General features: G+C 46.4%; 1 protein-coding gene across 1 annotated transcript; it reads left to right on the forward strand.

Moving 5' to 3' along the window:
* The first annotated feature begins 1406 nt into the window (after positions 1–1406).
* C1S (complement C1s) lies at positions 1407–12000 on the forward strand. The gene is made up of 12 exons (XM_050747552.1): positions 1407–1763; positions 2660–2825; positions 3397–3604; positions 3818–3995; positions 5195–5320; positions 6066–6265; positions 6795–6948; positions 7496–7611; positions 8022–8100; positions 8625–8753; positions 9430–9504; positions 10815–12000. The coding sequence occupies exons 2-12, from the start codon at positions 2821–2823 to the stop codon at positions 11609–11611; spliced, it is 2067 nt and encodes a 688-aa protein (XP_050603509.1). The 5' UTR covers positions 1407–1763; positions 2660–2820; the 3' UTR covers positions 11612–12000.
* Positions 12001–16039: the final 4039 nt, after the last annotated feature.

Raw genomic sequence — 16039 nt, forward strand, 5'->3', positions numbered from 1 at the left:
GTCCACCTGATAGTCATATAGGGTGGGCAGGACTGATATGATTTGTTTTATAGTTGAAGAAACTAGGTCTGTCAATAGTGAGCCAGGTTAAAAAAAAAAAAAAGAAATCAGGAAGTTAGGTGATGAGCCTAAGGCCTTACCTCTGGTGAGGAGCAGAGCTAGGACATGAGCCTGTGTTTTGGCTCCTGGCCCAGTGCTGAGCCAACTAAAGGGGCATAAAGGGTAGCTGAGATCAGGGAAGGCTCTGTGGAGTGGCACTGCCCCTCATTCCCTTGTCTGCAATTCTAAAATCCAAAGGCGCCGGGCGCAGTGGCTCACGCCTGTAATCCCAGCACTTTGGGAGGCCGAGGCGGGCGGATCACGAGGTCAGGAGATCGAGACCATCCTGGCTAAAACGGTGAAACCCCGTCTCTACTAAAAAAATACAAAAAAACTAGCTGGGCGAGGTGGTGGGTGCCTGTAGTCCCAGCTACTTGGGAGGCTGAGGCAGGAGAATGGCGTGAACCCAGGAGGCGGAGCTTGCAGTGAGCCGAGATCCTGCCACTGCACTCCAGCCTGGGCGACAGAGTGAGATTCCATCTCAAAAAAAAAAAAAAAAAAAAAAAAATCCAAAGGACTCTGAAAACAAAGTCTCTCTCTCTCTCTTTTTTTTTTTTTTGTAATGGGATCTCATTCTGTTGCCCAGGCTGGAGTACAATGGTGCCCTCTGCAGCCTCGACCTCCCTGACACAAGTGATCCTCGTGCCTCAGCCTCCTGAGTAGCTGGGACTACAGGTGTGTGTCACAACACCTGGCTATTGTTTTTTGTTTGTTTGTTTCCAAGTTTGGGACTAAAACTCAATTTGGCAGCAAAACCTGACCCGAACTGATGGAATTTGTCATCTTTAGTTATCCACTTACCATCAGATCAATCTGTTTAGCTGCAGAAATCTTAATGTTTGTTAATAGGGGGTTATCCTGGTCCATAAAGGGAGGGAGAGGAGGAGATATTACCTAATACTGGGCCCATGGACTACATAGCCTTAAAAAAATCTATAAAATTTCAAAACACAGCTGGCTCCAAGGGTTATAGATAAGGGACTCTGGATTGGATCTGAAAAGGGGTTCAGTTGGGGGGTAGAATTTTGATGTTTGGAAGGGATGTGGAGGGATGTTATGAAGAGGAAGCCTCACGCCATACCACCTTGGGTCTCGGTGTAAGTCATTATCAACCATTACATTTGCTTTAAAGCAGAGATGACTTGCATTTCTGATAACTACTTTCCCTTAATTCATGATTCACACACATTTGGAGGGCTGGGCTTTCTGGGTTTGGTTTTTTCCCCTGGTACCAATCCCCGCCTTTTCCCACAAATCACCTGACTTCCCCGAAAACTCAGAAACACGCCCTTTGGCTGAAAAATAGCATTAAGCAATCGGTGAAATTCCCCATTCCTCCTTTCCCGCTTGGAGCCCTGGATAGAGGCCTCTCAGGCCTGGGAGGAGGATGCTATCCTTGTTTCAAAAGCAGAGGGAGCTCCAAGATCAAGGCTGAGTTACTCTTTCCCTATGTCATGGTCTCCCAGCCCCCTCTGTTTAGATCAGGGAATTTCAGACATGCACACTCTTAGGAACAGAACCTGGACAGGGAGGCTGACCGGAGGTTCCTGCAGAGGGAGCGTCAAGGCCCTGTGCCGCTGTCCCCGGGGGCCGGAGGGGTTGCCCAGCATGCCCACTGGCAGGAGACAGGGGACTGGCCCACTTGCTCCTACCAGCTTCTGAAGGTAAAATCCTTACAAACGACGAGCAGAGCTTTGATGCAGGAAGAAAGAAAGGCAGAGAACTTCACGTAGGAGGGCTTGGGGCAGTGATAGAGGGCTCACAAAGGCAGCATAAAAAAAAAAGCAGAATATAGGCAACCTATTTCTCTTAGGCTCACCCCATCCACCCCTACTTCACCCCCTTACCTACCACTGTTTTCAGGGTTAAAGCAATTTTAGCAAGACTTTACTAGGAACTGTGGGGAGATAGCTTATATTTTCAGTAAGTTGGCAGGGGAGTGGGGGTGGCAGCAGGGACAAACCCCAAAGAAACTCTGGAAAACGAATGTAGGAAGTGTTTATGTTCCTTGTCATTTGGCTGTCCCTTTTCTCCTTCCTCACGCAACCCTGTCTCAGTGGGGCAGCACTTCCTTCCCAGACTGCTTGTTCCAAGGCCCCTGACTTCCCCTAGTGAAAGAAGCTCCTGCGTCCATCCGTGGGCGTTGGGAGCATCAACGGAGATGCACGCAATGATAAACAGCAGACGGGGCTGCTTGAGGAGATAAGGAAATCATGGTTAAAGAAGAGGGGCTGTCCTAGATGGATGGTCATGATGCGCGAAGACTGCTGAAAACCCGAGTGGAAATGGGAGGATTGTTCTTGAGGGCAGGAGAGAGACTGATACCGTCGGGGTGGGGCTGGTGGAGGACAACAGAGGAAGAAGAAAACTGGGAGAAAGTACTCGATCCCTTTGGAGAAAAATTAGGAGAAAGTCCAGAGAAGCAAGGAGGAAAGGATACAATTTAGTTATAGTCTAGAAAGTTAGTTGAAGTTGAACTAAGGAGGGTGTGAGGGGCCCGGTGCCATGCGGCGATGTTGGTGATATGGCTCTGTTTAACCTGTGTGTTATCCCTTTGAAGGTGACACTGAGCCCCAGGTGACGCCACACCACCAAAGAAGGTGCCTGTGTTTGTCAGACAAATACAGCCAGGCCTGCCACCCCTTAGGCTCCAAAGTCCCGAGGTCCAGAAAGCCAGGACCAAGAGACAGGCAGCTCACCAGGGCGGACGAATCGCCAGAGATGTGGTAAGTCATCAAGGGTCTCCAGAGGTTACACAGACTCTATTCCCTTCATCTTCTCAAGAAAAGTGCTCATGGGCCAGGCATGATGGCTCACACCTATAATCCCAGCACTTTAGGAGACTGAGGCAGGAGCATTGCTTGAGCCCAGGACTTTGAGAGCAGCCTGGGCAACATAAGGAGACCCTGTCTCTATTAAAAAAAAAAAAAAAAAAAAAGAGCCCAGTGTGGTGGGTGTCATCTGTGGTCCCAGCTACTCAAAAGGCTGAGGTAGTAAAATCACTTGAGCGCAGGAGGTCAAGGCTGCAGTGAGCTGAGATCGCACCACTGCACTCCAGCCTGGGCGACAGAGTGAGACCCTGTCTGAAAAGAAAAAAAAAAAGGGGGGGCTCTTATCTGAAGCCTGGGTTTTGGTTTGACCTGGGACTTTTCTTTATTCCGACCTAAGATTCTCCCCCATGGCCGACCGACTGACTACCTCTATCTTCTTCCCCCTTCTGCCTCTGACAAATAGCGCTTTCTGTCCTAGGCTACTAGTGCCTGGGTCACCCGCCAATCTATGCCTCTTTTTTTTCAGGTGCATTATCCTGTTTTGCCTTTTGGCATGGGTTTATGCTGAGCCTACCATGTATGGGGAGATCCTGTCCCCTAACTATCCTCAGGCATACCCCAGTGAGGTAGAGAAATCTTGGGACATAGAAGTTCCTGAAGGGTATGGGATTCACCTCTACTTCACCCATCTGGACATAGAGCTGTCAGAGAACTGTGCGTATGACTCAGTGCAGGTATGTTATAAGCACAAAAAGAATAGAGAGAGAAGACCAGGGCTGAGGTAGTAGAATAAGGATGTGGGAGGGAGAGCCACCTGTACTCACAGTGAACTGAAGTCAAGTCCTAGGGGCATAAATGTTCTACTCTCTCTGTCCCTTCTCTTACCTCCATACCAAAATATTACCCTTTCCTAGCTTTTTTATTGTTGCTGTTGACTCTTCTCTTAGATAATGTCAGGAGACATTGAAGAAGGGAGGCTCTGTGGACAGAGGACCAGTAACAATCCCCACTCTCCAATTGTGGAAGAGTTCCAAGTCCCATACAACAAACTCCAGGTGATCTTTAAGTCAGACTTTTCCAATGAAGAGCGTTTTACGGGGTTTGCTGCATACTATGTCGCCACAGGTAAGGCTCACCCTTCTGCATGTGCCTTATTGACCCAGCTAAAAGATTAGAAGTGAGAAATCCACTGAGCAACACGTTGAATGAGGATTCTGTTTGTAATTCATACAAAAAGTGTTGACTTGGCCTGGGTCCCTCCATAAATCACTTTTATGAAATTCAAATGCATGATCACATCTTAGTGGTGACGATGATAATGGTAATAACACATATTACATAATACACAGTAATTTATTGAGAGCCACTGTAAACTGGGTATGTGCCGGGGATTTTTCCTATTTTAACACAATCATCACTTTCACCCTTCAAGGTAGGTGTTATTTGCTCCATATAAAGATGAAGAAAATAAGGACTAGGAAAGTTAATAACTTGCCAAGAATCACATGAGGAATGTGTAGTATTTAAACCCATTCAATATATGGCATTCAAACCTTCAAATTCTGGGTACTTCTGTATCTCTCTCCAGGTTAAAATGAAGCTAGGACATCTCATAAAGCCAAACTATTGTTTAGATTTGATAGAAGGACCAACATCATATAAAGCAATGAATGTACTGATTCCTCCCTGCAGAAGGCATCATCATGATGTTTACCTTGCAGAGCGTCATCCCTGGAGCTGAAACGCTCTGTACATGAGAAAAGTCAAGGATCTCTGACATTAAGAGCTCCCTAGGCCAGGCGTGGTGGCTCATGCCTGTAATCCCAGCACTTTGGGAGGCTGAGGCGGGTGGATTACTGGAGGCCAGGAGTTAAAGACCAGCCTCGCCAACATGGTGAAATCCTGTATCTATTAAAAATACAAAATATTAACCAGGTTTGTGGTGCGTGCTTGTGTTCCCAGCTCCTCAGGAGGTGGAGGCATGAGACTTGCTTGAACCTGGGAGGTGGAGGTTGCAGTGAGCCGAGATCGCACCACTGCACTCCAGCCTGGGTGAGAGAGTGAGGCTATGTCACATACACACACACACACACACACACACGCACACACGAGCTCCCTTATAGCTGTGTAGTGGTAGGGTTCAACTCTGGAACCATATGTCAGGGGAGTAATATAGAATAATACCGGCCTGACATGCGATCCCTTGAGGGATCTTTAAGCAACAGGCCTTTCCTACTTTTTCTTACCCTTATGGTTTTAGGTTTAACCTCATTCTGCCTTCTTGGTGTTTGTTCTTGACCTCAGCCTCTCTCTACTCTTTGTAGACATAAATGAATGCACAGATTTTGTAGATGCCCCTTGTAGCCACTTCTGCAACAATTTCATTGGTGGTTACTTCTGCTCCTGCCCCCCGGAATATTTCCTCCATGATGACATGAAGAATTGTGGAGGTGAGCTTGGTGTTAAGAGGGTTGCATGTTCCCTGGGATTTGGAATGGCTGAGGCCCTAGAAAGGGCTTTGTCCACCCTTCCAACTTCTGTTAGGCCCAGCCTTCATTTGGCATTTATTCCTTTTTTATTTTAAAATTTACTTATTTTTTTGTTTGTTTATTTATTTATTTATTTATTTATTTATTATTTTTAAGAATTTCAGTAGTTTTGGGGGTACTGGTGATTCTTGGTTACATGGATGAGTTCTTTAGTGGTCAATTCTGAGATTTTATTGTACCTGTTACCCGAGCAGTGTACACTACACCCAATGTGCAGTTTTCTCGCCCCCGTTTCAACCTCCCCCACACTGAGTCCACAGAGTCCATTATATCACTCAGTATTGGCATCTATTCTTAGTTACTCATAAGCTGAGATGAAGCCACAAGAAGGGAGGAAGATAAGACTACAGGGTAAAGTTAGTTAATTGGAGAAAAGAGATAGATGTCTGTAAAGAGTCTACTGGGGGCTGTTCATAACCAGGAAAGGCTCTATCCTAAGCAAAGTGATGGAAACCTAATAGGACTTGGGTGTTCCTGCTGATATCTACTGCATGTGTAATTGCTGCATCCCTCCAGTTAGGGCGGGGATCTCAGGTTAGTTTGAATGGAGGACTGTCAGTTTCTGAGAGAAGGAATCATAGAATAGTGCAGGAATTCCTTTGCTTGACGCCGTATTTGATTCTCCCTTTCACTTTTTCTCTCTTAGTTAATTGCAGTGGGGATGTATTCACTGCACTGATTGGGGAGATTGCAAGTCCCAATTATCCCAAACCATATCCAGAGAACTCAAGGTGTGAATACCAGATCCGGCTGGAGAAAGGGTTCCAAGTGGTGGTGACTGTGCGGAGAGAAGATTTTGATGTGGAACCAGCTGACTCAGAGGGAAACTGCCTTGACAGTTTAGTTGTGCGTGACGGTTGATTAATACCCCCACCCTCAACTTACACAAAGAGATCTCTCTCTGAAAAGAAAGAAAAATTTTTTTTGAGACAGGGTCTTGCTCTATTGCTCAAGCTGGAGTGCAGTGGTGCAAGCACGGCTCACTGTAGCCTTGACCTCTTGGACTCAAGCAAGCCTCCCACCTCAGCCTCCTGAGTAGCTAGGCCCACAGGCATGAGCCACCATACCCAGCTAATATTTTTATTGTTATTTATTTATTTATTTATTTACAGAGATGGGGTTTTGCTATGTTGCTCAGGTTGGCCTGAAACTCCCGACCTCAAGCAATGCTCCCACCTCGGCCTCACAAAGTGCTGGGATTATAGGTGTGAGCCACTGCACTCAGCCTAAAGATAAAATTATCTTTTCTCCTGACCCTTATTTTCCTTCTTATTTTATGTGACATTCAATGCCTCTCTTATTTTTATCTCCCATCTTCCAATTTTACCTCTTTCCTTTAGTTCTTTCCCTCTTCTGATTTCATCATTTCGTTCAGTTTGTTGCAGGAGATCAGCAATTTGGTCCTTACTGCGGTCGTGGATTCCCTGGGCCACTAAATATTGAAACCAAGAGTAATGTTCTTGATATCATCTTCCAAACTGATCTAACAGGGCAAAACAAGGGCTGGAAACTTCGCTACCATGGAGATCGTGAGTAACCTAGAAGACCCTCTTTGGTTGGTGATACCAAAGTCCCCAAACAATGTGGGATCAAAGCAGGTAGATGATCCAGGCACAATGGAAGTACCTGTGATCTCAGCTACTAGGGGAGGCTGAGGCAGGAGGATCCCTTGATCCCAGGAAGTAGGAGTCTGAGTCCACTCTGGGCAACAGAGCAAAACCTTGTCTCTAAAACAAAACAAAAACAAAGCAACAATAATTTAAAAAACAGATAGATTGTTGTTCTGATAGTATCCTGAGATTATTCACTTCCTCAGGAAAATCTAAACCAGTCAATGGTTGCTAGGAATGCCTCAACCTCTAGTAATCCTTTAACTAGACCTGAGAGTGCAGACAGCTTGGGGGTGGTTAGTTGGTAATGCCATATGATTTTAGACATCTGCTGTATTGGAATGTTAAGCATCAGGAATGAGGACAACTGGATGATTTTAGAAAGTGTGAGAATGATGTAAATAGAATGAGAGTCTTCAACTATTTAGTAACGTTTTTTTCTTGCCCCAACTTCTGTTCTTTCAAGCAATGCCCTGTCCTAAAGAAGAAACTCCCACTTCTGTTTGGGAGCCTGCGAAGGCAAAATATGTGTTTAGAGATGTGGTGCGGATAACCTGTCTGGATGGGTTTGAAGTTGTGGAGGTAAAGTACCATCTTGGCTTCTCCCCAATCCCTGACCCCAGATCAGGATGAGCAGACTGAAATTGTCCAGTTGTTTACCAACGTAAGTGTGTGATCAAGGTATAACGCCTTTCCCATAAACACGACAGCTTAAGATCTGTAGTTCTCCCTTGTGAGTCATGGAGCTCCCTGGCCAGCTTGGCATTCTCTCTCTGCCTTCAGTCTTCTTGGGGAAGGGGAGTTGACACGTTGGGGCAGAGCTGTCTGTCAGCCTCATCTCCTGGGTGCTTTGGGTCAGTCTGCTAAGACGTTCCCAAGCTTCTTGTGGTGAGGACTCCTCATTGATCCAAGGCCAGAGATCAATTCCAGTTTTGATTTTGGTTTCCCATATTTCTCTTCAGAAATAAGTGGTGATGTTTGTTATTCTCCAGGGACGTGTTGGTGCAACATCTTTCCATTCGACTTGTCAAAGCAATGGAAAGTGGAGTAATTCCAAACTGAAATGTCAACGTACGTGTCTCTTCAAAGTGGAAGTCTTTCTTTTTCTCTCAGAGAGAATGGAAAGATCAGCACATCCAAATTCAGATGCATGGTTTCCTCTTAGGCATGTGAGGGAGTGGGTTGGGTTTTTGAAGGGAAGCCAGTCATGGAGGCTTTTCTAGTCCAGCCCCGAATCTGTTCCCAGGCCAACTAGATTGGCAAGTTTTTTTCCAAGAAAGGGGCTATGGGATAGGTCGAGTTAATAGCCCCATGTGGGTGCATTTGTGGCTTCCACTGGGCCTTTACCAATCGCTGAGAACCAGGCTCTTCACTACGGCTTTCACGGGGCCATCTGAGTTGGCATCTCAGTGGGCCAGAGACCTGAGAATTGCCAGTTGGGGAGGATGGCCACAGAGAGGCTGGTGTGGGGAGGTTCATCCCAGGTGTGCCTGTGGATATGGGGTGGGGAAGCAGTGAGGATGAAACCGGCCCCATGACTCCTCCTTGGAGGAAGTGGCTGTCCTGACCATCGCTCTCCTTCCTTCGTCTGGTAGCTGTGGACTGTGGCATTCCTGAATCCATTGAGAATGGTAAAGTTGAAGACCCAGAGAGCACTTTGTTTGGTTCTGTCACCCGCTATACTTGTGAGGAGCCGTATTACTACATGGAAAATGGAGGAAATGGTAGGTTTCTTCTACTGGAGAAGAGAGAGAGTGAGAAGGTTTTGGAGGGTGAATAGCATAATCTGTCTGTGCCGGAGAGAGTTTGGAGACAAATGAAGGCGATAGGACAGACAGTGTTCATCCCCTTGGCTTCATCCAAAGATACAGTTTTCATATGGAGCAGGGCACGCTCAGGGCAGCACCAGTCACAGGGAATCATAGAGGTCACCAGCTCAGCTTCACAGCTGCTGCAGGAATTCCCCTACAACATCCATTTCATGGGATTACCCACCTTTGGACCAGTTATTTCATGTAAAACCCACAGGAGCAATGCCTCCCGCTTCAAGACAGCAAGCTACACTGACTGGCTTTCTTGATGTAGAGGCTTTGGTTGTGCTAGATGAAGGGCTGGATGGGACACTATACATTCTCTGCATTGCTTTGTATTTATTTTCCCAGTTTCTCAATGCCTTCTTTCCTTCTGCTTTGGAGATGTTCCCTTTGTCTCCCCTGGCGGGCTAGAGGCCTGAGGGATTGTTTGGAGGAAGATATTTTTTTTCTGGCTGATTTAATCTGATTTACTACTTGAATCCCAGAGGAGCTGAGGCTCTGAAGGGATGGGGCGGGCTGTGGGGGAATGGAAGAGGGAGGGAAGATACGGTAGTGAGTGTGGCCTGTGTTCTCTGTGCTATTCCAGGGCAGTATCACTGTGCTAGTAATGGGAGCTGGGTGAATGAGGCGCTGAGCCCAGAGCTGCCGAAATGCGTTCCAGGTAAGGAGGGCCAAGGCTTGGGGAGAGATGATAGGCATGGGTGAATGGGAGTCACCTTCTGAAAGCAGCTGTAACCCTCTTGGGAAAGGACTGAACAGTGGCCTGCCAGAGTCCAGCTCAGTGAGGTGGCAGTAGCACTGTGCTGTGGGCTGTCGGGGCTGTGGGGAACCTCCTCAGCTACACTGAAGCCAGGCCGACTGCAAGGAAATATAAGCGTCAGCCAGCGACAGTTGGTGTCTGGTAATGTAGCTGCAACAAGAAGATACAGAACTGCTAAAAACAGGGCCTGAAAACTGAGAGTGAGTAATCAACATTCGGAAACAAGACTAGTTAAATAACCTAGTTATTATATTAAAAGTTTATATGGCAGCAAGATATCAAGGAATTCAAGTAACGAGGAAGATCAAAGTTGGGTAGCAGAAGGCTGGGGCAAATCCAGTAGGATGAAGACCATCCTCGTTGTTACTGAGAACGAAAGACCAAGTTTATTTGTTGTGTTTATTATCTCATTCATGTCCTTGTAACAGCCCCGTGAGCTAGGTGTCATTAGTCTTATTTGACCAGTCAATGGGTGGGTGCAAGTTTGCAGAGTTAGAAAGTTGTGAAGGCCGGCTTTGAGCCCAGGTTTGTCTAAGTCCAAAGCCTGTTGTGCTCAACTTGGAGTCCCTCCAGGCTGTCTAGCAAGGGATTTAGGTAAGCAGCTTCACTTGAATTCAGTTATTAGTATAACTGAATGGTAATGGCACCAGTCACAGGGAGTGACAGGTCGAGGCCAAAGAAGGAACCCCTCTCTACTTCCTAGGCTGACCTGTGGTTTACTAGGAGGGACTCAGGTGCAACTAGAACTCCAGTAAAGCAGGCGATTAAAGTTTGATCTGGGCATCTGAGGAAGGCAGAAAGCTTCCCTCCTCCACCATCTGTGTGAGAAAAGGGTTTCCAGCACTGGCTCTTGTTTGGGCGCTGGCCTCACATGACGAGTTGGGAGGTGCAAGGGGGACCCCTGCCTCCAGAGGGGCTGTGAGTCACACTGTGGATAGCGTGAGGCACCAGTGCATCTGGACTCAGTGATTCACACACTGCCTCTGGTTAACTGAGCTCTGCCATGAGCCTGCTATGACATCGGCAAAGCGGGGTGTTTAGGTAAGACCAGGGTGGGTCAGGTATTGAGCTTGTTGACCAAATAGGGTTGACCATTTTGTACTAGAGAACCCTGTAACCTAGCAGGTAAAATTCTTTGAGTGGTTGGAGGATTTGCAGGAAGCCAGTATCATTTCTTGCTCCTTCCCCGTGTTTTTTTTATTCCTTCCTAGTCTGTGGAGTCCCCAGAGAACCTTTTGAAGGAAAACAGAGGATAATTGGCGGATCCGATGCAGATATTAAAAACTTCCCCTGGCAAGTCTTCTTTGACAACCCGTGGGCTGGTGGAGCGCTCATTGATGAGTACTGGGTGCTGACGGCAGCTCATGTTGTGGAGGGAAACCAGGAGCCAACAATGTATGTTGGGTCCACCTCAGTGCAGACCTCACGGCTGGCAAAATCCAAGATGCTGACTTCTGAGCGTGTGTTTATTCATCCGGGATGGAAGCTGCTGGAAGTCCCAGAAGCACGAACAAATTTTGATAATGACATTGCACTGGTGCAGCTGAAAGACCCAGTGAAAATGGGACCCACCGTCGCCCCCATCTGCCTACCAGGCACCTCTTCTGACTACAACCTCATGGATGGGGACCTGGGACTGATCGCAGGCTGGGGCCGAACAGAGAAGAGAGATCGCGCTCTTCGCCTCAAAGCGGCAAGGTTACCTGTAGCTCCTTTAAGAAAGTGTAGAGAAGTGAAAGTGGAAAACCCCAAAGCAGATGCAGGGGCCTATGTTTTCACTCCTAACATGATCTGTGCTGGAGGAGAGAAGGGCATGGATAGCTGTAAAGGGGACAGTGGTGGGGCCTTTGCTGTACAGGATCCCAATGACAAGACCAAATTCTATGTAGCTGGCCTGGTGTCCTGGGGACCCCAGTGTGGGACCTATGGGCTCTACACACGGGTACAGAACTATGTTGACTGGATAAAGAAGACTATGCAGGAAAATAGCACCCCCAGTAAGGATTAATCCGGATACATCCCACCAGCCTCTCCAAGGGGCGTGACCAATGCATTGCCTTCTGTTCCTTATGATATTCTCATTATTTCATCATGACTAAAGGAAGACACGAGTGAATGATTTAAATAGAACTTGATTGTTGAGATGCCTGGCTGGAAGTAGAGAGGTAGAGTTTGATCATAGAATTGTGCTGGTCATACATTTTTAGTCTAACTCCTTGGGGTCCTTTCCCTTGAGTACCTATTGTAGATAACACTATGGGTGGGGCACTCCTATCTTGCACTATTCCACAGGGATACCTTAATTCTTTGTTTCCTCTTTACCTGTTCAAAATTCCATTTACTTGATCATTCTCAGTATCCACTCTATATGTACAATAAAGTATGTTTATAAGCAAATTTTGGCTGACTTACCTCATTCCACACCAAATCTTCAGAATTATAGAAGGGGAGTGGGATGAGAAGGCTGTTATGTCACTGAAATTGGGCATCTAGTAATTTATATTTAATTTAATTGTCATGAAAACAGAGAATTCAGCTTTTCTTCTCTCTTCCAACTGAGATTTACTGAATATTGTGGATTAGTACGAAGATCGCCAGTGTTAGGCATCATATTCTGCTTTTGAAACTCATTAATATTTACCTGAAAAAAAAAAAAAGAAACTCATTAAATCCCATCGGGTGCATGGCTCACACCTGTGATCCCAACACTTTGGGAGGCTGGGGTGGGAGGATCACTTGAGCCCAGGAGTTCAAGACCAGGGTGAACAACACAGGGAGACCTTGTCTCTACAAAAATAAAAAGTAAAAATTAGCTAGGCATGGTGGTGCATGCCTTAGTCCCAGCTGCTCAGGAGGCTGAGGTGGGAAGATCGCTTGAGCCCAGGAGGTCAAGGCTGCAGTGAGCTGTGATCATGCCACTGTACTCCAGCCTGGGCAACCAGAATGAGACACTGTCTCGAACAAAACAAAACAAAAAACTCCCAACTTATTCAGAAGTCCATGTACAATAGTTTGAGTTGGCTGTTTAAGATCTTCTTTAAGTATAATGTTTTTCAATATGTCAACTGAAAGTTAATTTTCCTTTAATACTCACTTGTATCATGCAATATTATGACAACAAAAAAGAAAAACTATAGAAATTGAGCATGCTCTTGTCTGCTTTCCTGGTGGTTTTGATCAATTTGTGACAATGTTTTCATTAGATTGAACTCTGTACCAAGATGACATAGCAGAAAATTTCGGTGAGGATGGACTCCTAAACTCTCCCTTCTATTTTCTTTCTTTTTTTTTTTTTTTGAGACGGAGTCTTGCTCTGTCGCCCAGGCTGAAGTGCAGTGGCCGGATCTCAGCTCACTGCAAGCTCCGCCTCCCGGGTTCACGCCATTCTCCTGCCTCAGCCTCCCGAGTAGCTGGGACTACAGGCGCCCGTCACCTCGCCCAGCTAGTTTTTTGTATTTTTTAGTAGAGATGGGGTTTCACCATGTTAGCCAGGATGGTCTCGATCTCCTGACCTTGTGATCCACCTGTCTCGGCCTCCCAAAGTGCTGAGATTACAGGCTTGAGCCACCGCGCCCGGCCTCTCCCTTCTATTTTCTAGGGGAAGGAAAAGAAAATATTCCTCCTCCCAAAGAATGATTACTGATGAGAAATGACTACAGAATAGAGACTTAGCATTTTACAAACTGAGGACAGGAGAACTCTCTCAGGATGGCGGTTGCCCTAACAGGGTGTCTTAGGAAAGAGGTCTGAGAAGAGCTGAGGGGGGACTCTGACCTGTTCGATGTGACACGTGGCTTTCAGGAGGGCAGTTTTTACCAGAAGCCAAAAAACGGTTTGTTTGGGCCCATCAAGAATGGACTTTGATATTCCATAGACCAAGAGGGCTAAATTCAAAAGCTGACCTTAGACCAGAGGGTAAACACGATGTGGTAACCAGAGGAACTCTAATTGAAGGGCCTGAAGAATTGAAGGGAATTACAACAGGAAGCCTCTGGGAGGATTATATCGTCTACCAAGCAGCATAAAGTCACTGTGTCACCCCTGAACTGTATGCATCGTAGCCGCCTCCTCACACTTCCTGTCATTGCAGGGGCAATGGAATTGACAGTGTGGCCTGGGCGAGAGTGTTTCGGTGAGAGGAGGATTATTCTAGAGATAAAAAGGCATTGGAGAAATATTAAGATTTAGAAACATGATCTGTGATAGAGATATTTTTCTTATTTTTTTATACTTGGGGTAACAGCAAAACATTAACCTGGAATCTGATAAGTAACAGAAAAGGAAGTTCCTCCCTCTCAGAGAATCACCAGTCTATTTGGGTTCTGCCCTTGCCGATGGGCTGAAGTATTGGTGAAGAATTTCCCTCTTTGCTGCCGCCTTGCACAGCGTGACGGGTATGGGTTTTGGATCGTTGACTGTGCTACAAGGTCATTTCTCTTGGTGAGTGGCAGGGAGAAGAGTTAAATGAATCATCATCAGAGGCTCAGGGAGATGATCTAAATGAATCATCATCAGAGACTTCAGAGCTGGGAAGAGCTCGTCACCAGGTCCTAGAGGGGCTACAAAGTCATTCATTGTATTTAAAGGGTATCCATCATAGTACCTTACAAGTTAGTTGGGAACGTATGTCTGCTTCTTCTGAAACTCAGGAAAACAGTGTTTTTTTTTTTGGTGGTGCAACAGAGATTTACGCTTGTTGCCCAGGCTGGAGTGCAATGGTGTGATCTCGGCTCACCGCATCCTCCGCCTCTCAGGTTCAAGCGATTCTCCTGCCTCAGCCTCCCAAGTAGCTGGGATTACAGGCATGTGCCACCACGCCCAGCTAATTTTGTATTTTTAGTAGAGACGGAGTTTCACTGTGTTGGCCAGGCTGATCTCGAACTCCTGACCTCAGATGATCCGCCCGCCTTGGCCTCCCAAAGTGCTGGGATTATAGGTGTGAGCCACCGCTCCCAGAGAAAATAGTTAGCTTTTTAAAGAAGGTGAATTGTCATTTTTCTTTGGTCAGAAGAAAATGGACTGGTGGGTCAGCAGCTCATGCCAGGGAGGAAAGACAATGTCCAGTGGTCAAGAGGACTTGAAGCAAAGGAGCTTACTTGAAACTGGACCAGCCCAGAAAGGGCTAGAAGGGATCCTGGGACTCTAAAATTTCCTTTACGGTGACTGCTAGAATCAGAAACATACACTGTGGAAATGTAACTTTTTTCCTGCATATTGGTTATTATTTTAAAAATTGAAAATATGAGGCTGGGTGTGGTGACTCACGCCTGTAATCTCAGCACTTTGGGAGACCAAGATGGGTGGATCACCTGAGGTCAGGAGTTCAAGACCAGCCTAACCAACATGGTGAAACCCTGTCTACTAAAAATACAAAAATTAGCCAGGTGTGGCAACATGTGCCTGTAATCCCAGTTACTCGGGAGGCTGAGGCAGGAAAATTGCTTGAACCTGGGATTGCAGTGAGCCAAGATGGCACCACTGCACTCCAGCCTGGGCAACAGAGTGAGATTCCATCTCAGACAGACACACACACACACACACACACGACACAACTTTATTTAATCTTGATCAAATCCACAAACTCTGCCATGGTTATTAAAATAATGATTTAACAAAACTCCTTTTCTTTTGACATATTCACAAGAAGTTGCAAAGTTAGTACAGAGAGGTGCTGTTTCTCCTAATGGCTACGTCTTAGGTAACTACAGTACAATATCTAAACCAGGAAACTTATGCTGGTACAATGTGCACGGGTAGTTGTGTGTTATTTTACTACATTGGAGAGTCATGTAAGCACCTCTGCAGTCAAGATATGAAACAATTCCATCACTACAAAGATTCCCTTCTTGCCAAATTTTTGTAGTCCACCCTTTTCTTTTTAATTTTCTCTTACGATCGTAAAAAGACACATTGGAAAGATCCAGCTTCTCTCAGTTGTCGTAAGAGGAAATTGATTTTGGGTATGTCCACCCTTGAACCAGAGACTGGACATATTGAGGGACATGAAGTTGTGGTAACAAGAACCACAATGGGGGAACCCCCCAAAGCAAACCTACAGGGAAAGTCTCTGATGGACCTAGTTTCCTGAATGGAAGCATCTGTTTGTTTTTTTTTTTTTTTGAGACGGAGTCTGGCTCTGTCGCCTAGGCTGGAGTGCAGTGGCCGGATTTCAGCTCACTGCAAGCTCCGCCTCCCGGGCTTACGCCATTCTCCTGCCTCAGCTTCCGGAGTAGCTGGGACTGCAGGAGCCCGCCACGTCGCCGGCTAGTTTTTTTGGTATTTTTTTTAGTAGAGACGGGGTTTCAACGTGTTAGCCAGGATGGTCTCGATCTCCTGACCTCGTGATCCACCCATCTCGGCCTCCCAAAGTGCTGGGATTACAGGCTTGAGCCACCGCGCCCGGCCCTTGGGAGCATCTGTTTTTAAAAAATCTCTC

The sequence above is a fragment of the Macaca thibetana genome, chromosome 11 (assembly GCF_024542745.1).
Source record: "Macaca thibetana thibetana isolate TM-01 chromosome 11, ASM2454274v1, whole genome shotgun sequence".
Lineage (NCBI taxonomy): Eukaryota > Metazoa > Chordata > Mammalia > Primates > Cercopithecidae > Macaca > Macaca thibetana.